Source organism: Rhipicephalus sanguineus, chromosome 1, assembly GCF_013339695.2.
Source record: "Rhipicephalus sanguineus isolate Rsan-2018 chromosome 1, BIME_Rsan_1.4, whole genome shotgun sequence".
In the NCBI taxonomy this organism is placed as follows: domain Eukaryota; kingdom Metazoa; phylum Arthropoda; class Arachnida; order Ixodida; family Ixodidae; genus Rhipicephalus; species Rhipicephalus sanguineus.
Genome location: NC_051176.1, coordinates 266,136,414 through 266,161,785, shown reverse-complemented (window position 1 = coordinate 266,161,785; position 25,372 = coordinate 266,136,414). Strand labels below are relative to the sequence as shown.

The 25,372-nt window shown below is 41.1% G+C and overlaps 1 protein-coding gene across 1 annotated transcript; it reads right to left on the bottom strand.

Moving 5' to 3' along the window:
- Window positions 1-25,156, bottom strand: LOC119378900 (transport and Golgi organization protein 6 homolog). Its single transcript, XM_037647963.2, has 14 exons — window positions 24,934-25,156; window positions 22,665-23,251; window positions 21,697-21,790; window positions 21,393-21,556; window positions 17,333-17,456; window positions 15,776-15,906; window positions 13,302-13,467; window positions 11,067-11,140; window positions 8,960-9,069; window positions 5,309-5,497; window positions 4,854-4,965; window positions 1,297-1,491; window positions 1,105-1,221; window positions 1-364 (listed from the first exon to the last, which is right to left on the bottom strand). The coding sequence occupies exons 1-14, from the start codon at window positions 25,019-25,021 to the stop codon at window positions 272-274; spliced, it is 2,244 nt and encodes a 747-aa protein (XP_037503891.1). The 5' UTR covers window positions 25,022-25,156; the 3' UTR covers window positions 1-271.
- Window positions 25,157-25,372: the final 216 nt, after the last annotated feature.

Genomic DNA, 25,372 nt, shown 5'->3' with positions numbered 1-25,372 from the left:
ACTCCCGATGATTGTGCCGCCACCCCAGAAATTTCCTCTCCCAACCGCTGTTGAGAGGCTACAGCAGCCTCTGCTTCACAGCCAAGGCTGTCATCAAGAGACATAATGTTAAATCCAGCTGCAATAGCAGCCAATTTCTTTTGACGTCCAGCTCTGGCTTGCTTGTCATCTGCCACCTGCGGCGCAGAGCAGCCAGCATTATTTGTAGCACTCAACTTCTGTGGTGCTGCTGTCACCCCTTGGCTTGCTACTGACACCTGTAATTGGTGTGCTAAGTTCCTGATCTCAGTGCTGCTGTGGTGCCTGCCAAGGATGCCAGGCACTTGTAGCACTGTTGCCACACTTCTGTATTTTTTCCTGCAGCCTTGAGAGAAAAAAAAAATGAAAATGTAGTTGTCAGTACAAGAGTTAAGCGTAATCCTTCTTCTACATCACACCAGATGTACTCTTAATATGCATATAGTACAAGAACTTCGTCCCATTTTCCAAATTTACTCACTATGTGTAAAATACTTTTGAAATAACTTCTGCTTCAGCTTTGACTATATGACTGATACTATATATGCTATACAGTTATATAAGCTTGCAGCAATACTACAAAACTGCACCCAGGAGTGTATTCTGAGCACATCCACATGGTGCACAGATATTGATGAGACTTGGGCATAAAAATAAACAGCAAAAATAAATATCCTGAGTTTTTCTTGTGCAATTTTTTTTTTCCATGGTGCCCAATAGTACTGCCGAAATAGTTTCGGACCAGAACAGTCGCAAAGGGGGTAATGGTTTGGACTGCAAAGAGTTACATATGTGCAGGTATACTTTCAGACTTTCCAAGCTTGCTGAATTTGAGCAAGCAACAAAATACAAGAAGTTGGTTGTGCACATGTAACTATCACAGTTTTTTATGTTAACAATTTTCTATCAACCCTAGCCCCCCTTTCCCACCCCTAACTAAATTATATACACCCTTCCACTACAGAATCCCACACAGTGTGCACCTTGGGCATGCCAATCCCCAACCAATATTTTCCTTGTGCTGAAAACCCATATGGCCATTTAGTACCTGCCAATCACATATATACATTGTAAACAGGCACATACCATGTCTTCTGTGGAGATCAGGAGGCTCAGAAGTGTAAGGCAGAATAGGGTTGATTGTAAGGCCAGACTGTTCATTTCGGTACTCTTTGATAGCTGGGTAACTCGATTTAATGTTTCCTGTAGGAGCATAGCAAGAGAGAGAAACCCTGATTATCTTTTTATATAACTGTGCGTATTAGGCAGCTTACTTACCACAATAAATTCCAGGAGAGAAGGCTTATTTTGTAAAAGAGTTTCAGACAGTAAATCAGCAAAGTTTTCGACAAGGTGTAACAGCAATAGGTTATCCTTTACATCCTGTGAGTCGAGCTCACACCGTGATGTAGGTGACAAAACAGTGTCATTCGTGTCTCCTGGCAGAAGATCTCCAATGGTCGCAGTCAGTTTCTGCAACAAATTGAGCAAGGTGATCCCAGTTTAACCTTATTTTAACAAACATGGCACAGTTAATGAAAGATGAAAATGTCACCAAGTATACAGGACTTTGCAAAAGCAACCATCATCATGATGTTTCAGTGCACGCAATTCACAAACAAAGATAAGCATATCACCAGTATCAAGTTACACTGTACTAAATGAACACACCTGCAAACACGGGTAGCCAAGTCCAAGTTCACTCAGACAATATGACAGGTTATTTCATTCACTAGGGAAGACATGCCCAGCTCATAAACGATTTCCTTGCAGAAAATATAAAAGATGAGCTCTGCCCTTCCCAGGATGTTTGGTCTAGCAATGCAATCCTTAAAGGACCCCTGACAGCGAAAGCTTTGTGACTCTTTTACTGTAATTTGTAGGTTTATGTCTGGTAATCCTGAAATTCAATCGTATATGCTCTAACGTATTGTATAATTAGTGCTAGCATCGTTAACTGGGAACAATTTTGCGTCAGTTCGAAACGCCCGCCTCAAAAAACATAATTAACTAGCACCCCACATCAGGGGAGCGTCTAAGATCACGTGCACTCAAGCTTTGGTGTCATTGAAAGCGCAGTTTTCAAATCGGGGCCCCACATGTGGTAAAGAATTAAACGATGCGGGCGCTTCAAAGCACGTGCCCTCCACCTCCCTTCCTTTACCATTACCTTTACCTCCCTCCATTTACCTTAGAGAAAAACGAAAAAATTCACTAATACACTGTGTCATTTGCCCCAAGAACTAATTTATCAAAAAAGAAAGAAATAAGTATGGGTGTGCATAGAGTAGCTTTTAAGACCGAATTGAATATCAAATAGTTTTCTAATAGTTTTCAAGCAATTTACGAACAGTTTACACTATCTCATAATTAATATCAAATAGTTAAAACATCCTGGTATTCATGACATTTTAAAGTTTCTATCATATCTTGAACGAACGTGAGCTTGGGCATGTTGGTAATCCATCTTAACACCTATAGCGCACCGAAGGGACAGGAACACACAGAAGCGCTGCGTCCACGTTGTTTCTGTGTGTTCCTGTCCCTTCTGTGCGCTAGAGGTGTTAAGATTCAGTCATTATGCTGCACATTATAAACCACGATTTATTAACAGCACAAATGAAATATTGGGAGCAACAATTCAGGTGCTAGGGTACCTGGCCAAGTCTGAAAGGCAGTTTTACTGGCTATTTATATGTATGTATAACTTCAAGAACAAATCAGACATGCGTGCTATCTGCAGTGATCACTGGCTGAAAAAAAAAAATTTAACATACCTACTTTCTTATTCAAATGGTGCTGACAGATGGTGCCACATTGTATAAAGTATGTTGCAATGGAATGTTTTCATATTTATTCTGATGAGAGAACACAGACTCTACAGATAAAAATAATACTTAACCCCTTTTAGGGTTTTCGTCCTACATGTATGGCATCGCCCAACAGGCACCAAAAGGTTTTCGTCGTACATGTACAGCATAGCCTGTATGTTTAAAACGCGCGCATTTTACAATCATTTCTCTTGCTTGGAATGTGCTGCCACGCTTCGGTATTACGTGAAATTTTTTTCATGTGCTGATGTCTCTCCGTTGTTTCTTTTCTTTCACTTTCCGAAGCGGCACAGCGACTTTCACTTGCGCATCAGAACGCATGCACGTGGTGCGGCTAGTTTCGGTTTCGACCTTTGGGCAGTTATCGCTTATCGCGCCCGCAAAGCTGATGGCTGTCTGGTTTCTAATCTCTCAAAGGGTGACCACTTGTGACTCTCTTGTTTATTACTCGCCGGGGCGCGATTACATCTGTTTCCGTGCGGCACTAAATTACACAAACGACGCAGCAGTGGTTGTGTTTCCTGTTTTGGGGAGCACGAACATTTTTTACCGGGAAAGGTACTCTGGTGCGCTTATTTTTGTATGTCTGTGAGCTATGTTTAATACAATGCATAATTTTTATTTATAAAAAATGGTATAAGTGTTTTTTTAGGATTTTCCTTGAAGTTACTACGAATAAACCAAGTGTATGTAACAACAAAAATGATTTTGATGTCACTTTACAGTCACGCAAAAAAATTTTAGATAATTTTTTCTTAAATGAATCGTCTGAAGAATTTATTTCAGCAACAAAAAAATTACACATTTCTGGACTGCATTTCGGGAGAAAATTCAACCCTCAAAGGTTTAAAACAATCATACCCACTGGCCAAATGGCAGATCTAACCGACATTTTAGATGGAATACTGTGGCTCTTTGAATGACACAGCATGCTGTTCAGTGTTATGTACACTGAGGGACAAAACTGTGCTTTTGCTTTGCTTTCATTTTCGCCAATGTACAGCAGATGACATAAAGTATTTAAAAAACTATCAGAACACTATTTAGGTTCTCAATAATGCCTAAACAATTCGAGGATCAAAATCTAATATTAAAATATTCTATTCATAATTGGAAATTCTCTACTATTACCACACCTCTAGAAATAAGCAAATACTAATGTCCTGCTGCAATCTAACATTATGCACAATTCTATTGTTCTGTATATTTACATATTAAAACATTCAAAATTAAGAAGTTACAAGAACAGTGTTTCTAACTTTCCCCAAGCCTTTTGTGCTTGAGCTGAACTTCAACGCATACTTTTTTTACAGCTTTGGAAGACTGTATTCTCTAAAGCAGGGGTCTTCAAACTACAACCTGTGGAGGATGTTAGACTGGCTTGTGGCACGCGGTGGACCTTCTGATGACAGGCAGCCAGGAGGCCAGCCATTTTAACCCCACAAAGCCTCCGCTACTCTGCCCTGTGTGTAGCGCTTCTTTATTCATGAAATGCTTTGCCAAATGGTCTACGCTGTACACTACTGAAAATTAAACACCATGCAGATAATAATAATAATAATATCTGGGGTTTAACGTCCCAAAACCACGATATGATTATGAGAGACGCCGTAGTGGAGGGCTCCGGAAATTTCGACCACCTGGGGTTCTTTAACGTGCACCTAAAGTACACGGGCCTAAAACACCATGCAGAAGAATACAGGAGCTAAAGTAACAACACACCCCCAATATAAAGGGTCCTTTGTATTGCTGCAGCCATTCTGTCTGAATCCCCCCAAATTTTAAAAAAACTTCCAACCCCAATAAACCAAAATATCAGCAGCATGTGATAGGGTAGCCTTCTTAAAACTGTTACACTATTCAACAAAGAAATGTGACACTAACAGTTAGTATTGTAGCTCAATTTAAAAACCAATGCAGTAAACGAGATGCTAAAAAAAAATGAATAAATTTTCTGCCATCTAAATGGTGAAAGGTGTTCACATAATAAACAGAGACACTTACCTTCAGCAGAGACATGAAAAACGTAGCGCATGACTCTTTCAAGCTGCCATGCTGGAACACAGAGGAAGCAGCTAGGAAAGCTTGATCTATCCGTTTTAGCCATTCATCATCACTGAAACATGACACCACATACTCTTTTCACAACACACTATTATGACATTTGAACATTTATGCGATCTGGCACACCACAACAAGTACAATAACTACATGCACGTACATATTTAATTTAAAATTCTAGAAAAAAAAGATATGCAGGTCACTGAGCATAAATGAAAGTGAGGGCAATAAAGTGTTTAGAGTGTCATAAAGGTTTTTGAATAACAGTTCTTAAAGTAATATGATGAAAGCAAAAATAATGGAATGGCATATAAATCTGCAAGATTAGCACACTGGCTGGAAGAAAACACATTTGGACAAACAGACAAGATGCCTCCGAAGAGAGCACTGCTGCTTACCTCAACGGTGACAATCGATGGATTGCTTCGACACCACCGCAACTACCAAGCACAAAGGCAACATCATCGCGTAATGTGGCAAGCGGAAGGTGATTTGTACCTTTGAAGAGACACGAGTGTAATAACTCAACTGAAGTTGTAGATGGCTGGCTGTGGTACACTGCACACAAGACTTCTTCACAAGGTTTCCTAAAAAGAGTATCAGTGCATCAGTATCTTTCACCTGACTCTTTGATGAGGCTGCTGTGGCACACTTGGTACTCTCAAGATAAGCAGGTTAAAAAGTACTGTTTGTCTTATGTAGGGCTTTGAAACAATACAAGTCCTCCAAGAACAGTTGTACTACGTGACCAAATGACAGGTTCAGTCAGGTTTGCAGTTGTTTTGAAACATCTCACAAGTGTCACATGGACATTACGAATGACGCATTTTTTAAATAAGTACTATACAGCACTGTTTGGTATATATAAATAACAGGGGCGTAGCCAGAAATTTTTTTCGGGGGGGGGGGGGGGGGGGGTTCAACCATACTTTATGTATGTTCGTGCGTGCATTTGTATGCGTGCGTGTATATATACGCAAGCAAAATTGAAAAATTTCGGGGGGGGGGGGGGGGGTTTGAACCCCCCCCAACCCCCCCTTGGCTACGCCCTTGATAAATAACTCTGTCAGACTTACGCGAAGTATAAGTTGAGCTTTTTACTGATGTGCATCAGTGCAGAAATGACTACTCCAATGGCACTTGCAACATATGTAACAGCAGACAACAAACACAAGTTCTATCACACTGAGGTTGGCTACAATATGAAACCCACAGCATACCCAACATACAGATCAAATCAGTATCATTCTACAACAAAGTAATCATCACAGTTTACTTCCACATTACCATATACATTCGTGTAAGGGCCGCACTTTTTTTTCCCGCCATTTTAAAGGGGTGCGGCCCTTTCACGGAAGTGTGAAATTTTTGCTCAATCTTCGATCCACATATGAAAAAACCTGTTTAATCAGGCCATATATACCTAACGATGAGATATTTGGCCTCTAGCTACGGACATCCTCGCTAGATGTCTTCAATGGTACCACTGCTCGGGCTCGGCTCGCGACCGCTGCTCGGGTCATCCCCGAGCAGAGGCAACGCAAGAGCGCCGCTGACGAAGCCGCAGGACAGCTATTGCTATCTGGTGGCTCCCGCAAAATGCGCCGTACGTGAGACATGACGACGCTGCCGTTTGCAGGCGAGATTTTTTTCTTTTCTTCAAAATTTGGAGTGCCAAGTTGGGGGGAGCGGCCCCTACACGAGCACGGCCCTTCATGCAGTGCGAGATGTCTACGTTATACGTATTTCTGTTCCACATTTCCTTCATTCCAATTATTAAAAGCTGCCTGCATACAGGAATGTTTCAAACGATGCTCATAAATTTCACAGCAGTTTCATTCATGAGGCACCACTAAGCAGACTCGTTGACAGGAGGACTGTGAGATTTCGGATATCTGCTGAGGGCGCAGAGGGGGGTGACGACAACAGAAAAGAAGAAAAATTAAGATGCTTCGTTTTCTGTCTCAAATTGCAATTTGCCAATTTGGCAGCTCTCAGAGACAAAGTAGTTGTATGGCCTTTGAACGCCACATTTGGCTGATTAGAGTGCTCCCGAGTTTGCAATACACACGACTGCCACCTCCTGCATGAAATGACAAAAAGGATTTTTTTTATTGCGATAGCAATTATATGGACAGTCTCGGCAGGTTTTTGTCCGTTGCCGTCGCCGCCGCCGTCATGCACCGTATATGTATAAGTATGTATATATATATATAAAAGCCCCAAAGAAAAATAATTCAGAAAAATACTTCCAAAGCGCGGAATCGAACCAGGGACATCTCGCTCCGCAGCACGTGGCGCTAGCCACTATGCCACGAAACGCAGATCGTCCAGGTAGCTAACGGTGAGCATTATATACACACCCTTTACCGCTGGCCGGACTCAGAGATGGCAGGCACTTATAAGCGTTTCTTCATTACCAGCGAGATGGTGTGAGGAGCGCGCTAGGCGCTGGGCTTTAAAGGTCGCCATCCCGCTCCTGCGAACGCCGTTGCTGTTCGCCCTACAGGGCGTGGTCGCCTTCGTGCACTTATCTCGAGGAAAGAAGGGGGTGGGCGGGGGATGTTTGAGCGGGCGATTGTATGTCTTGTGCTTTCCCCGCGATGTCCGCGCTGAAGTCACAGAGCGTACGAAGGTCATTTCGCTCGCTGCAGCGGCCAATTTGTGAAAGGAGCGCGCTGTTCAAACAGAAATAAGTAACAACTGTGACATTTAGTTCGCGCTCGTCCTGTGTATACCTGTTCGTTCGCTTCGTGCGTCCTGCTGTATGTTTCAGCAGTGCGCTTCAAGTATCGAGCTGTGACGCATGATAGTTCGCGCTTTTCCTGTGTGCGTTCTTTTCATGCGTCCTTTGCGCTCGAGCGACGCGCTGGCAATTTCGAGCTGCTTTCCGTTCTTCGCATTACATTCCAATTTGTTGCTATCGCATTCATTGCTTCACCGTTGCGGTGAAACTGTGACATTTTTTCTTTCTTTTACGTCCAAAGTAGTGCAAAGCTTAACACTGACATTTAGATAGTATAAAAGGTGCTGTAATTAATTATTTGTGGTGCTCTTGTGGAATACAGACGTCATACCATAATTATGGCAGTGAACAACTACCAAAATAAGCAAAACAGGCAAGATAAAAATTTGCGTGACAGTAACACTTTAGCATTAGGTAAAGAGTAGACAAGCTGTGAAGAGTACATCATACCGTTATATATCTTTGACACAAATACTGCTTTCGTATATGCAACAAAGAGAGATTTAACTTTCCTTAACCCTTTCAGACGCCGTCTACGAAGAATTGTCTGTAAATGCATCAAATTGACGCAACATTATTTCTAGGCACGCGATATTCTATTGCAGCAAAAATAATTTCATAATAAGTTTATTTATGTGTTTATAGTAAATAATCCTAATTAAATTGTAATTAAATATCAATTTATCCCGAAGTCAGTCATGTTCTGTTTCTGCATAAATATAATGAAATCTCAGGCTAAAATATAGAGCAAATTCATTTTTGGTTATGTTCATCTTGAGAAAAGAAAAATTATACTTTAGACATGGCTCACGAGAAGCGGCACGTCGAACAACTCTTTGAACATGGTAGTGCCTTCAGCAAAGTGACTATATTAAACAGTACACTGCAAGATGAAGTTAAATGAAGACATATTTATTATGCAGGAGGTTCAATTCATCAAAACCTCAATGTATCTTGCTCTTTCTTAGCCCCTAGTCAACACAACTAGCACAAACAAGTGATGTACACAATTGTGTACGAAGCATCTCAAAGGGCTAAAAGTACACGAAGAATTCTTTTATTTTAAGCCCCTGAAATCCACACTCCAGATGTACTACAGGCACTCTCTTCATTGTTTTTTCAGCTGCTGTAGAAACTTGAGAAGTAAGATAAATAACATGCCATAAATATTAAGGCAACAGCAAAAGGGATGAATGAAAATGTGGCAAAAAACGTCAACAGGAAGATACAGTGTAGTATTTTAATGCAATAAAAGAAACAACCCTGCCTATTACCAGTTCAAGTAAAGCTGGTAAAAACTCACCGTAGGTAGGACACCGTGTTTTCAGTGCAGACAGCAATCTCAAAAATTACTGGAAAAACTGGAACTATTGCTTCAAGAACTGAATGGTTGGGGTCAAGGCAGGACACAATCTAAAAGAAGTCATCAAAGTTGGGTGTGACAAAATTAGTATTTATGAAAGCAGTGACACGACTGGCAAAAGCCACTTCGGGACAGCTTTTGGAGCGGCTGAAACTTCCTCACAAATATGTGAACGCATATAGTGTATTAGGTCTAGCTAGGGCAGTAATGCCATGTTCCCATGCTCGCCAAAACCAATCAATATATGCACACACGCATGCATATACTTGTTCAGACTATCCCAGAGAAAAAAAGTGCCTTTTTGATTTTCATTTTCCTATCGCGAGTCCCAAGTTCTTCAGCCTTGTGAACTCAGGTCCCTTACAATAATAGAAAAAAATTCCTAATACCTTTAGTATTCGTATGTCATACAAAGAAAGCTTCTCCTGGCGCTTTAGTTACAGCGTTTCAGGCAAAATGAAAATTGAAGCAAAAGCTTCAATACTGAAAACGTGGCATAAGCTTCTGAGGGGTTAGTTTTCATATAGAAAATAACCCTCCTGATGATGTTCCGTGCTTTCAGTACAAGCTAGGTGTTGGAACTCTTCCTATTTGCGAGACATGATGTTCAGGCACACATCTTTGTAGCCCAGCTAGATGTTTACAACAGGCAACAAAATCTTTCCACTACAGCGCAAGTGCTAATTAGGCATATGATTATGGTAAGCTGTGCTCGTCAATATGCGATAACTACAATTTACCTGCTTTTCAGCAACCTAATCCAATAATGCTACAGTTGCAGCAACATGAAGAGCGAGTTGAATTGGGAGTCACTTTCATCTCGCCGAAAAAGAAATGCTGTTTATACTTTTGTACTAAATATTTAATTCGAAAACGAGAACTGATATACTCGCGGACAACTTTTCTTGGCAATGAAGCGAAGGCTACAGAGCCACAATGCACGTATCCCACCACTAATGAATGTAGTCCCACAATTGCGTCCGTATTTTCTGCGTGAGATATATAAAATACTCCTCCATTTTCTACATGTAGCTTTTGAGACGGAACGCAGCACACACAAGCGAGATATTTGTATTTCTTTTATTTTATGCGTTGTCACTATGCGTTTTTGCGTGCGTGAAAAAGTGGCGCCTTTTACCCGTACTTTAGACGCTAAGCAGCGTTTGCGTCGAAATGCAACGCTAGCCATCACTTCCCACGGCGTTATGAGACGCGCGCCAAACCGGACTACTTCGCGTAGCAGTACATGTGCAGACGCTCCGCCCTCGTAGCTTTCCCTTCATTGCCAAGAAAAGTTGTCCGCGAGTATAGTGTAAGTCACCTAAAACCAGCAAATTATATACCTGGATGGACTGACCACAAGTGCAAAATTAGGGAATACCAGGCCAGGATGAACCTGTATGAAAATTCTTCTTTGTAGAAACCATTGCTCAGTGGAATCAATTGTCATCTTAGCAAGTGAGTAGTGTCAGTGAAGACATACTTTTCCAAGCTTGTAACCCCTTTGCTGTAATGCCTTTGGGATAAGTGGGGAAATGTCTCGATAAAGAATAAAAAACAAATTCCTTCTGTGCAGTACAATGTTATTGGTCTTCAGATCCTTTTTTAATTCCAGTACGCTTGTTCGACTACTGTCATGACAGATTCCAAGCATGAGTTCTTTTTCTCAAACACACACACACACACACACACAAATGATGTTTTGGCCCAACAATGGAGCAAATTATGAAACTGTAGCCCAAATGTATCATGATGCAGCAGGTTTCACCTCTTGGTGCAGTTTGGTGCAACTGGCACAGCAATGTCATTGTGCATGGTAGCCATGCAAACATTGTGTAGCTACACTTTAGTTATACAAATAGACATGTTGATCAAGTATCTTGTGAAAAGCTTAGCAAGTTTCAAGGGCATTTGGCATCATAATACATAATTAGACATGTAAACACTGGTGGACAATTCAAAACACTAGCTTTCATTCTATCGAGTTTGAATGCAGAAGTTGGTCTAGTCTAGTAGCATATAGATGAAGGCAGCCTTAGCACTTTACCTTGTGAGTTAATTCAATGCAGTTCCCCAAATCCTCTTCTGATGCAATTATACCATTAGATGTCAAGACAGCACCTGGATCAGACAGAATATGATGTTTTGTCTTGTTTGAATCAAATATAGTTAATATCCTGTAAGTGAACTATTTTTTTTTTGCAAAATCAATTCCTTTCATTTGACTTCAGTGCTGGAATTACTGAATTATTCATTGGCAGTAAATATTGCACAACGATCATGCTACCAGAAGGTTGCTCAAATATAAGAAATGATCCTACAAATGTTTGCAGTACCACTTATGCACAAATTTTAAGTTGCTTGCAAACAGTAATACGAATGTAGCGCATCACGAAGGGGAGGGGGGAATGGTAGGCATTATCCTTCATCTGCACTGAAAAAAAATACACTGAGCAACTACAGGCTAAACTGAATAGCATGCGTTCAGTTCAATTCACTTCCGATGAGCCTTTCATTTTTGAAGTCTTGGTTCAAGTTACATGGCACAACTTGTATGTTCGATGCAGTAAAGCTCTCATTTGGGCTAGTGCGCTCCCATACCGGAGGCCATCTCGATTTACACTGTAGGAGATGTGGTTGTTCGCTGAAACTAAAGGAGACCCGAATACTGTACAAGTCTAATGACAAGATGGAAAGAGAATTAATAGAGGCCTTCTTCATTGCGCGAAGCGACAATTGCGTTAGCATGCCTTCACTGACATTGCTCCCGAAGGAGCAGCAATTTTTAGATGGTTTTACGTAATGAGACATTCATTTGTGTTTTATTTTCTTGTTTGCTACTTCAGCGCATGTTACTGATCATACTGTACCCGCATATCACTATCACCACATGTTTGCAGGTTGGCGTTTGCGCGGTGGACCTTAGATAAGGTTTCAAATTTTGTTGCTCTTAGTTTTCCGCTTTTATTGGTTCTTATATTTGTTCGGTTTTTTAGGCACGTGTCAGGCAGATGTTGATTCAAACTTTTTAACGGCTTTGGCCTTCCGTTTATTCAGTTGAAGTTTTGCGCCCGTCCTGTCCACTTACCTTCGTCCTTGTTCTTTCGCGCAACCCTACGCTATGTGTTCACTTGTATGTTCGAATGGCAATGCGCAATGAAAAATCGTTGAACAGGCAATGTCGCTATAGCCAGCGCTGTGACAAGAGGATCTGTCACGGCAGCAACTGCCTTCTAAGCAGCATGTTTATGTACACTTTGCTCCCTCTCCTCCAACCTCAGAATTGGCAGCGAGAGTTTGGAAGTTTGCTTCCTGCTCTATCACCTTTATCCCTGTGATGCCCAACACCTCCACATAGCAGAAGATTGGAACAATGTGTACTATTCCTTCTGGCCATGCAGAGTACATTTAAACAATACAACAAATTTCATTTCAGTTAATACCCAATTAGTATAGTAGTAAATTATTAAATGGTTTGATGAACAGTGCAAAGCACTCTAACATATCAAAAATGCAACAATGGACTTTGACTTAAGCTTCTTTTAACTCAACATAGCTTTTATGATATTGTTACGCTTGGAGGAGACCACTAAGGCTGAAAGGGGGCCGTTTATTAGGTTGTGAAGGTGAGCTCAGGAGTGGCCGGTTAGCTAGAGATCACCACTTCGTCTTCCTTTTTCTTTCTACCTCAGAGCAGCAAGCACGTTCACCTGTCTTCGTTTTCCTCGTCCATATGCGCAACAATACATGCTTTTCCTCACGTTCCACAGCCGCGGCCTTCACAAGTGCTCAGACTTATGCTTCTCTACAGTGTCCTCCATGTGCAGTGAGTGTATATCTCGAATTGCTCTTTTCTGAACACTTTGCCAAAGAAAGGTGCCCGATACTTGTACATGGTCCTGCACACTGCACTCATCAAAGGCAGCAATGCATCAGAGGATACGCAGGACTCTTGCAACTCCAGCCCTATGGTCACTGCAAAAGTGTGTAGCATGGCTGCCCAGAGCATATCTCCCTTCAAGGCACATCATGGAGCGTTTCATGCTGCAATAATATGCTGGCCGTGTCCATCCCATGTATTTGCACAAAGCATATTCTTCTGCAGAGCGACAGGTGTCACCAGACGCTCAATTGGAGCAAGCATGTGTGCACTGCAGTGCACTTGTATTTGTAAGGCAACAGCTGACATGACCCTGCTGCTTGCCTAGCTGAAACCTGCAGTGGTTGGTACTCCTGAACGTACAATTGAGCACCATGGTATGCAGACGTGGTTTTAGCTTACCCTGCTGGCAGGTGCAGGTGAAAAGGGGTCTAAAGACCTTGCTTAAAACAAGGCTTGATGTTTTTTGGGGCTGCTCCTCCAGCATGGCACCCACAATAGTACATGTTACACGAAAGATGATCTTGTCCATGATAGAGCCTTGTGGCCGAAATAGAAGCTCCACCACCTGCAATGATTTCATATATTATCAGTCAGTTACGTGACAAGCATTTCTACACAAGATTAGACCCTGGTAACAACTCATTCTGAATAAAAAGTCTTAAAGAGACACTTAAGGAAAACACTATTTTAAGTTTCGACTGACAGATTACTTTTTAAAACACTCCTAGCATTTGTTCTGGAGAAAAGAATAAAAAAGACACAGTGTAATATTGTTCACACTTCATGTAAGTAAGTCGTATGGGCAAGAGTTGCAGGCTATTAGTGCTCGCATTCACTGAAGATTTGGTCACGTGGCACTCACAAGACCAAAATTCTTTTCTTTCCGAAATATTCTAGCAATTCACTGTTTTTAATGCAATAAATCAGCACGATTTTTTTAAATCCATTTGAGATGGTCGCCAAAATGGCTGGGACGTTTGGCGTGGAATGACCCCAGCTTCATGGAAACACAGCAGCACGTACATCCAGGCTACATGCAGCTAAAAATGGTTCCTATACACAAGAGGTGGCAAACAATGGCATAAACTACTACTCTTTCAGTGTTTGTGCATTATACTATATCAATTTAAAAAACAATAAGAGAGCATTTCTTGAAAGAGGAGCTGTGATTGTTAACTAAAAAGGAGGAACTGCAATTGCAATTTTGTAAGCTTGCTAAACATACAGGTACAGAATCTTCCAGGCAAGAGCCACAGCCGACAGGAGTTCCCTTCTCAAGCATCTCTTGCAAGATAAACTAAAAACCAACACTCTCCAAGCTTTATGCCCATTGAGTATGCGACCTTTTCGTGTTTTTAGTTCCCTGTACTTTTTGCTACCATCTTGAAATGCATTGGCCACATCAGTTTCTGACCATCGGCTTAACTATGGCCCTAACCTCTGACATGACAGACAGCTGCTCTTTGGGATCTCAAGGTAGGCTTCTCATATGTCTTTCACTTCTGCACAATTTCCTAGCAGATCAGACAACTTATTTCAGCAACAGTGACTACCATATTTACTCAGTTCTAATAAACGCTTGACTGTGACGTGCACACTGACTTTCACAGGCCAACATATTTTTTGGATTACTTAGTTTCTGAATGAAACTAGGTTATCACAAAAGTGGCAGCCACTAAGTGTCATCAAAAGAGTAGATGTAGTCACAAATGGTTAGCAATTATATGGCACTGAAATTTGTATTACCCACGAAAGAAGAGTATATTTTAGTGCATCTAGACAAGAGATGCACAGTGGGTTTCTGTGAAAAATGTAGCGTGGAGAAGCAAACCCAAGCAGTGGAGAGAAATGACACAGTATTACAGGGGCGTAGCCAGAAATTTTTTTCGGGGGAAGGGGGGTTCAACCATACTTGATGTATGTTCGTGCATGTGTATGCATGTGTGCGTGTATATATACGCAAGCAAAACTGAAAAATTTCGGAAGGAGTTTGAACCCCCCCCTGGCTACGCCCCTGCAGTATTAGTACCACCGACCACAGCATCTAAGCCTTTTAATGCTGCAAAAGTGTCCCGTAACATTTAGTATTTCAGAAAGTTAGTTGGTGTCTGCCAAAGAACACACCCGGCAATTCATTTGTCTAGGCCAAGTGCCCTTAGTGAAGAAATTACAAGTACTATGAAAATGGGGAGAAAGATCCAAAGGAAGCTAGAAATTAAAATGGGAGACAGAATCAAAGAAATATATTCAGTTTACGAAAGGAATAATGCACATGACGGCATATATTTTTGTAATGAGGTATTTAGGTAGTGCTAGTCACTGAATTCCGTATATAAAACAGAAACAGCGAGTGACACATCTGTAGCTATAGTAGAGATGGCTGGTCATAGATGCTGACTCAACATTTATGAGTTGTCCTGCGTGAAGCCATGTTGAGTGATGTAATAATTTTCATGAAAGGGAAGTCTGCAGGAAACCTCGAGAAAAACTGCTTCCGAATTAAAATGGAATACCAGATTTCTTCTGTAATGGAGAAAAACAGAGTGATTAGTTGTCAAGCTCTGAGGCCACTATAGGAACAATTTGGACAAGAGCTACAGATGGGTGTAGAATGATGCAAAATTCTGGTGCTCACATGAGCTCACAGAACCTACAGTATGATAAATCACGATCTTTGAGATTAAAAGCTGGAATCCAAGATTGGGATGTGGGATTTCAATACCGTGTAGTGTTAGGGATTTTTGATTCAGTATTCAGCTCAGGCTCATGGTATACTTTTCGAAAACACTGTATTTACTGCTCATGCAGCTCTGTCTATCATTTTAGCAAGCACATACTATTTGCACAGGTGTTTCCTCATGTTCTTAACTCACCTGTTCAGCAATCCTATCATAATAGCTTTCCACAGTAACAACCTTTGCGCTTGGCATCCTGGCAACAATCTTGGCAAATGTTTCACATTTCTTCCAGTCTTTCTCAGACACCACCCCACCAGTGTCATCCACTGAAAAAAAGGCATGCTGTAGATCTACATTCAAATCCAGATACCACATCATAGTGAAAAGGAGTAGAAAATATTTTGATATGCTATAATTTGACATCTAAACACCTACTGCTCAACATTTAACTCTCTTGTAACATAAAAAAAGTCACCAATTAAACTATATCCCATTTACACATAAAAAATTAAAACATAAATGCACTGAAAATTAGCACATTTCCTGCTGTAAAGTTAATAAAAACTTTCACCTTTGCCACGAAAATTTTCTGTGATCATTAAGACACCACAGATCCCACAGTAACAGATTCAGGACAAAAAGGTTATAACAGTTCAAGTGGCAAAACATGAAACAGCATGCTTGCACCCACCAGAGCATCTAAATTACACCCTATTATTGAATACATAATTCACATGGCATTGGTGTGGATGTACCACTTGCATAAACTTAGGATGCATGTGAAAGGTTTCATTATACAGCAGGTGTACTGCACACATAATGTGGAGTCCAACAAAGAGGGTATTTACATTTACAACTACGACAAGAAGGAAAATACAATGGAATCTCACTGATATGATTCTGCACAATACATTTTTCAGGATATGTTTTTTTCTTCTTTTCCTGGCTAATGTTTCACAGGAGCAATGTATTTTCATATTGTTATAGCGATAACATTTTCACCTGGAATTGGATAATACGACTACAGAAGTGGGCTTTTATGGGCATTTCTAAGGATCCAGAGCTTTATATTCCAGAGGGCTAGCTCGAACAACATTTCAACAACCCAAGAACATGTTACACACCCGCATCCATGCAGATTCTGTGGCAGCAGTGCTGATAAATCCCCATCAGGAGAGTACAGAGAGCCACTACCACACCGCCAATTTGAAACGGCACACAGACCTTTGATATAGAGTTTGTCACCAAGTACACCCATTTTCATACTTCTTGAAGCTTTGTTTTGGTTAATACACTTTAGGATTACATGTTTTATTTTCCGGTTCCCGTGAAGGTCATATCAATGAAATTCTACTGTAACTGATGTTCCATGTAAAGCCATGGTATTAGTAATACATATACCAAAATATAGAGCAGTATTAGTTTATTAATTGAAACCTTTTATTTAAACAAGTTAAACTTTTCAGAAAGATAACCTAAGGTGCACCGAGTTACACAGAAACAAGTCTACCTGCATAAAAGTGATTCTGGTCTCAGGGCAGCAAGCGTACGACAAAAATGTTCCAAGAAAGTGCATCTTATGAAGACCTACATTAGTAACACTATAGACATCCATCGCTCTTCAACAATGCTGACTCCTTTTTGTAAATAAAAGAACACTAATATTGTGCTTCAGCTATGGCTAGACAATTTAATTTATTGAAAAATTTGTGCACCGCAGTTCCTGTCTCAAAAGTGACACTTCTTTCTTACCACTCCATGCATCGAATATGCCAAGGATAACTTGTGTGAGGCCTCCTTCGTGCAGCAAGCACTGTGTGAGGAGTTGCCCACAGATGCCTTTTAGCCACTGTGGAGTGTTCTTAGCACCTGAAACCTAGAGAATATAAATGCCATCAACATCACTTGCCACTATTACCACATTTGCTATGACAAGGGCCAGAAATATCAATAATTTCTCAAAGCATGAATGGAGCAGGTACATAAATATTTCATAGGGGTGTGCGAATATTTGAAAATGTCAAATAACAAATTGAATAGTGTATAGTCAAAATACCAAATATTTTTCGAATATTTTTTCAATAATCAGCACGGACGGGAAAACCCCGAAGTAACGAAACGTTGGAACAGCGAGGGGTCATTTTTACTAGTTTTAAAAACAGAATTACCGAGATGCATGCAGCCCTCCTCTCAAGGGACTATCGACGCTATATTGATCACAGGAAAAAGGGTTGTTTTGCTTAAAACTGCAGTGTCGCCAAAGTGAATGTGTCGCCATTCCACTACCATCACTATGAAATCGGTCATGGGATAGTGGGGATTTCGGCTGCATTCGGATACAGAAGTGCAATTTTTGTACACGTTTACATGACTAACGGACACAAGTGTTATGTTGATGTAAATTTTCTTGCAAGTGAAGAATTCAATAACGATGTTTACCTGCCTTTGGTACTAAGGCCCATGATGTGATAACTGGTTTATTTGTATCATTAAATGTTTAGCTGCATATTCGGTGTTCGGTTCAACAGTGCTTAATTCTTATGCCTCAGTTTTATTTAAAGGCTGGTGACAAAGAGCCACTGTGCATACTGTAGTCACTGCTGCATTTTAATGTATAGTTACAAAATATACCGAATGCTCTAGTCGCTGATGCATATGAGCTTACCTCAGTTTACATAATTGGAGTAGTTTTTGTCGGTTAAAAGTAATCGTCATGGTCCTTTGGTAAAGTTTAGTGAATATTCGTTGCAAATAAAATGCTATGAAATTCTAAAGCTGCTTCGAGTTGCCTTACTAAACTGTTCGAAAACTATTCGGATAGTATTTATAGTATTCCATTCGGTGTCATTACTATTCAATTTGTATTCAATTCGGTTCTAAAATTCGCTATTCACATGCCCCCAATATTTCAGCAATAGTCCTCTAGCAGAAATTACAGTGATGCGATGCCCCAGCTAGCTATGCTGCATGTTTAATTCTCCAAAATACTTTTCTTTCATCACAGAAAGAAATATAGTTTTTTTTTTTCTTTCCATGGAGCAGTCTGGGTTCACATTTCTAGTAGATGGGGAATCAGTGGCTACTGATACTTTGGTGGAATGACCTGGTGGATAACAAGTAGACAGAGATAATGCGAAACTCTACCCTAAAAAGTGATGCATCAATCAAAATCTGCAGAGAAACTATGTGTTCATTTAAGTGATGTCATCATGAGCCCCTAGCAGTTTCAAGAGCTCATAGTGTCTGTATCTGCAGACACTGCAAGTCATTTTGCATTTTACCCTTTTACAAAGTGGTACCACATTTTCTGAGAGTGCAGCCATATTTGCCTTTTTACATACGCATGCACAGGGTTCCCCATCAAGGGGGGGGGGGGCAAAGTTTCATCACAGCCCCCCGCCCCTCGCCGTTATTTAGAATGGATGGAAAAATGAAAATGAAGTGATGACGTGCTTCTCATAATGACCTGCCTTTGGCCCTTGGCTTTCTAGAGTAAAGATGGGAAGTTAACAGTTCTTGGAATGCAACATCATGGGGCCTTCGGTCACCATGATTGTCAAAAACCTGCGTGGCCATAACCCTGCTCTTTAAACAACAATGGGACAGGTCCAACTGAATAAAATATGGGGAAGACTTTGCACCAACCCTTAGGTGATTTAGGGGGCGGTCCCTGCCCCCCTTGTGCGAACACCTATGCCTTTTCAGACAAGCATCCATTGAATGTGTAGTCAAAGGCATACAACGGTGCTGACCTTATGGACAGTGGAACAGCAATGCTTCATGTTAGGCTAATAATGTTAGGCTAATAGGTACAACAGACAATGAAATCTACAAAGTGTCAATAAGTACTAGCCTGTTCGCATGTCCTGAGCAGGCTGAGCTAACTGCCATTTTCCCATAATGTACAAGAGGGCCTAACTGTCAGCTCAAGCAGATGAGGGTCAGTTGTAAATCTAGAAGCTTCCAGCTGAAACCCAGTCTCCATAGTAGTCAACTGTATATGAGCTACTTTCCTGTAAGGTGTGCCCATAGTGAACTGCTCATGAGCAGGTTGGCTGCCTTTGTCAACAACATTAGTTCTAACGCTGGTGCTAACACACTTGTTGACACCCTATTTCTGGACTTTGAAAAGGCATTCAATAAGGTACTTCATAACAGACTATATTTAAACCTTTCGCACTGAAACCTTCATTATCTCATCTTCGACTGGATACATAACTTTCTGAGCAATCGCCAGCAGTTTGTCAATGTTCATTTTCTTCACCGTAATATCCAACTAGTGCCCCCCCTGTCAAACCTTCCAATTTACTGCTCCTTAGTCAAGCCTAAACACGAATACCCAAGAGCACTTTGGAACCTTTACTGCACAACCATATTACCATGCTTTAATTGAGCAAAGCCGCACAGTACGCTTTAAATTTTATGTTAATCATATACCTCTAGCTCATCGAAACTTAACTATAAAGCCAACCTCCACAACCTTGTATCCCACCGCTCAAACATCCGCCTCTTCCACAAATTCTTTCCTACATCACTGCCCCCCCCCCCCAAACGCATTTATTAGCCTACTGCCACTCAAGCCGCAGCAACAAGAATCCTGTGAAACCACCTCAATTCCGCACTGTCTCGCATCCTTGCTCGTTCTTTGTTCAGACCTCAAAGGACTGCAATAACCTTCTCGCCAACACAGCTCAAATGTTACCTTTCTACAAATAAAAAAAAATCCCCAATATGGACCATATTGTCTGTATTAAAGGCAGTACAAAAAAACACAGAAAACCGTAAAAGTTGATAAAAAAATTTACAGCATATCCATTGGTGAATGATGAAGAGCTTCGGCGAAGCTCCTGAAGCAATCATGGTCACACCGTGAAATCTTCAGTGGTTTCGCTCAGCAGTAATCAAAGCGATAGCCCAGTACATCATCAAAGACGTGACAAACACTGTATATATTGATACAAGAAATTTTATTAATCGTAAGTGGTAGCTAGACGTGGCTTCCATTCCCCCTTCATTATAACTGCTTTATGGTCGGTGAAGTGATGGATCGGTGATGGGTCGTAGTGGGATGTTTGCAAAGACGAAGTAGTGGGCAGTTTGCAAAGGTGGTTACGCCGGACAACGGAGACGTGACAAGGTTAGACTAAGAGGAGCTTCGCCCCTAAAATTATTTTAAACGTAAAGCCCATGATAGTTCTCTGTGGAAGATTTTGCCTTAACATAATTCTGGAAGATGACATCTTTTGACAATGCGTACGCCGATTCATAGTTTCAAGCATTCCGAAAAACTTCACATGTGGCTTGCAGTGTTGGATATTCTTTATTTTTTGCAGAAAATTTTTGTAGGAGAACTTCTTGCTTTAGATAAATATTTTTTCAATCAAATCATAAATGGTCAAGAACCAAGGTTGGGATAGTTGGTGTGGAATGACTCAGCATAGAAGTGATATTTTACAACTGTGATGCCTCAAAAATTTAAAACCTGAAGCAGTTTGGGCCATCTGCTGCTGATCACACAGTAGTCAGTTAAATTCTCGGCCGCTGTCAATAGTCCATTCCAGTGGAATCAGAATGCAAAAACACTCACGTACTGTGTTTCAGGTACACACTGAAACACTAGCGGTCGAAATTATACCACCTAGCAGTATTACAAAATCATGCTCATAACTAATGTTCCAATGTTATCAGTAACTTTCATTTCTAAAAATAATTTTTTAACATGCACAGAATGCACTAATGTTCCACAGTCAAATAAGTACAGCCTAAAACTCCTCTGTATACGAATAGGAAATTTCAGCAATGATATACTTACACTTTGAACCTTGGGCTTGGTTGCATATGAAAGTAAAAGCAGAAGCTCTCGAACAATCAAAGGTTGATAAGTATTTTTCAGCAGATACTGCAAGTCTACAGAGAGGCACTGTCGGTCCACCAGCATTTCTTGAATTAAACTGGCATCATCAGGCGGTGCAGCAGCTAAAGCAAGCATAAAAATAAGGAGATGCAGACTATTAAGAATCTTTAATGCATGCAGAAAAGATGGTGAGCTATCAGGAAAATATTATTAAGAGTGCCATAGATAAAACCCATGGTATCAAAATAGTGTGCTGACATACCTCTACATTTTGCCAATGATGAGTTCAGGTCATCATAAGTTGAAGGAGAACTTTCCAAACTGGAATGTGGTTTATTGTCTTTGTCACTGGCAATCTGCAATTTTAAAATACATATAAAGTACACAGCATTCTTATACACCCCTACAAGAGCCAGAAGCCAAGATGCAACCACAAAAATATGTACAAGAAAAATTTCATATTTTACTGCTCATATACTGTGCTAGTTCTACATCTAGGCAAAGTGAAAGTGAAAAAACTATGCCTTGAAGTACTGAATACTAAAGATGAACTAAGAAGATCTGAAGAGCTTCATGGAAGTGGGGAACCTCTTTCGGTCAGCACTCTTGCCCAATGAGTAAATTTGCAAGCACAACAGGCATTTATTAGTGCTGTACCAAGTATGAAGTGAAACTAATCTGACATCACATGCACTTCCATGAAAGAAGCATCATGATGTATGAGAAATAGGACCAGCATCACTTTCTTTTTTATGTTCCATGGCGTAGCCAGAAAGTGGCACACCAAGCACCAAATGACACCTGCCTTAGAATAACAGAGAGCTGAGCTAGTTGGTAAGTATTCATTCTATTCATTGTGGTGTCCCGATTTCTTTCTTGTGTCCGTGTTTGCACGCCCTGTCTTTTTAGAATGGACACCTGCCTGTCTGACCCGCCCCCCCTTCAGGTTAATGACGTGCCCCCCCCCCCCCCCCTCCGCCAAATAACTTTCTGCCTACACCACTGTTCAAGTATATTCATAAATAGCTCCTTAAATCGGAAAGCTAAGAACACACAAACACAGTTGCACTAGTTCCATATTTATAGCTCTAAGTATCTTGATAAATATGCATGCAACTTTATTGATGCACATTACATAACGACAGCAGCTCTACACTACCTACTGGTTGTAAGTGTTGCTATGCAAGTACTAGAAATCCTATACAAACAATAACATGTAATTTAACTTACTTTGCGGATTGGTGCATAGCAGAGTTGTAGCAATGCTGCCAGAATATCAACAAGGTGATGGTGCAAAATCATGCTAGAAAGCACTGAGCTCCTGATGCACACCAGAAGCGCTCGCACAGAGGCCACTAGGAATCTATGCCTTTGCCATGGAAGCAGACACATGCTGCATTCAGGCACAGCACTGACTGTCCGTCGTTCCAACGCCAGCCCCACTCCTGGTAAGAGATTTGGATTGATCCCGAGAGCCACTACAAACTGCAGGAGGCTTTGCACAGTCTTTTGCTGCAGAGCACCAAGGCAGGCAGGAGGTGCCGGTGGAGCGTTGGATTGCTGGGAAGAGCCCTGCAGCTGTGGTGGCATTTCTGCCGTAGACGCTGTGTCCAGAAAATTTTTCAGAAGCATTAATAGCGAAATGCAGTGATCAAGGAAGAGCCAATACAGGTTCTCACTGCCACGGGGCTGCAGTAAATGGGGTGAATTCTCAGAGAGGACTTTAAAAAGGTTGCTGTCAGCTGAGACTGCTTCGGTAAAATGGTGAAGCCTCTGCTTTAGAAGTAAGTCAAGGCTTCCAACTTGACCATCGACATCTGAAAGGTAAAGGTCACTTAAATGAGATCCAAAGCAAACTTTTCCAAAGACCAGACAAAATACAAGTGTCAGATTACAGCTTGCATTTTTACTTGCCATAAAAACTGCAAGAAGGAAGTCGCCCAATGCACCATTAAAGCAGCATGTCTAAAAAAGCTAACTTCTTATGTAAGTGCTGCTGGTTATGTGCTGTTTTAGTACAGTTTTGGCCACTAAACCTGCAAATATTAGCAATGATATCCGTAATATCTATGCATTACAAAGCCAGCACATACAAGCCTGAGGACCCTGTGGCTGTGTAGCTGCCAGAGGTGGGGAAAAGTAGAGAATGAGGACTGCTCCTCTCATGGACATAGCCATATGAAACAAACAGGTAATGAAGCCAGCTATTTGTTTGTTTTTCAACAACTTTCATCACTTTAAGTCATAATTACATACCAATTCTTGATTTCTACTAAGATGTCCTTAACACCCGTTTGTTCCCTGACCCACTCTGCTCTTTTCTTGTCCCTTAAGTTACACCTATAATTTTCCTTTCCATTGCTTGCTGCGTCGTAGAAGAAATGGACATAGACAAGGCATGTAGCGCGTAGGCAAGATAACCGCTGGTCATTGAGAAAGAGTAACAGACAGGATTCCAAGAGAAGGCAAACGCGCGAGGGGGAGACATTAAGTTAGGTGGGCAGATGAGATTAAGAAGTTTGCAGGTATAACGTGGCAGCAGCAAGCACAGGACCGGGTTGATTGGTGGAACAGGGGAGAGGCCTTTGCCCTGCAGTGAGTGTAGTCAGGCTGATGATGATCACATGTAATTAAAAACTATAAATAATGACCATACGCTTTTCTTGGTGTCGCGTAGATGTCCGACGAAAATTGACCCCTCGATCAATTTTTCTACAGTAAAACTGTGGTCACATGGCTTCATATGTTGTATACTTGAACACTGCATTTAAATTTGGTGATAGCCTATGCAAGCAAGAGTGAATGGCTATAAGATGAATATAGCAATTCAGTTCAGTTAAAGCGACGATGACTTAAGGACAAAGAGGGAGGGAAATTTAATGGTTGACAGTAGACATAGTCATAAAATGACTTTCAGAATGTGGTGTGCACATTTTTTCACAAAGTCCCAAACTACCAACTCAACATTCCGAATCATCTTTTTAACTTTTGATGGCCGAAGTCCCCAATTGTTCCATTCTCTTCCAGTCGTCCTTTGCAAAATATAGACGCATTCTTCATGAAATATTTTGCAAAATTGACTCACGGAACATTAAGTGCCGCACACTGAACCCGCTTTCCTACTTCCTGTAAGTGTGCAAAGTTTTTACAATATGTCCTGAAAATTCGTATGGCTGCAAGAAAGCATTTAAGGCTGAAAAAGCTGTGAGCCACAAACAGGACTCATAGCTTCCGATCAGAAAAACATTTCACCAGTATTCACATGATCAATAAGAAAAATTGCGCGCAAGAAATGATTGCATGCAGAAATACAAATCTTCAGAACAGGTACGTAGTGAACCATTCCTACGTTGACAGGAAGCAGGTAAGCGATGTCAAAGTGAGACTCATACATTGCCCAGATTAGGAAGATACAGGACTGACGCTGGTAATGAAATGTCTATATTTGAGAGATTAACAATATCTTTAGATCTGACGGAACACAACAACAGCAACTTACTGAAGTGCTTCGTCGAGATGAGCAGGTCAATAATGGAGATAATCGCCTTTAGTTCTCCCTCTGCCATGTCAGCACCTCCACTGGACATGTTTAATCAAAACCAAAGACGCTGACAACGAAGAGCAAGCGGCATTCTTTGACCACGCACATATGCGTTAACATGTAAACACCGCGCGCGGAACGGGGACAGCTTTTCTACAGTCGAAAAAAAAAATCTGATTCGCCCACGTGACCACTACAATGACGTCATCAACAATGCGTCTTTGGGTTTATTGTTTGAAGTCAAGTCAAGACCAAGTTGACCAAGTCACCAAGTAACCAAGTGCCGAGCCTTTCAAGAAGTGGGGCGTGGCTGAACACGTGCGCCGAGACAGAACGGTTGTTTGGTCATAGCCTCCTATATACTTTCTAGGAGGCTATGGTTTGGTGAAACGATCTC

What these genes read in the sequence shown, in the direction of transcription:
- LOC119378900 (XM_037647963.2), bottom strand. Translation starts at nt 25,021, where the DNA reads ATGTCCAGTGGAGGTGCTGACATGGCAGAGGGAGAACTAAAGGCGATT. An exon ending in GCTATGCACCAATCCGCAAA is followed by an intron (nt 21,791 to 22,664) that starts GTAAGTTAAATT and finishes TTAAAATTGCAG; the next exon opens with ATTGCCAGTGACAAAGACAA. An exon ending in GCATTGAATTAACTCACAAG is followed by an intron (nt 9,070 to 11,066) that starts GTAAAGTGCTAA and finishes GACTTCTTTTAG; the next exon opens with ATTGTGTCCTGCCTTGACCC.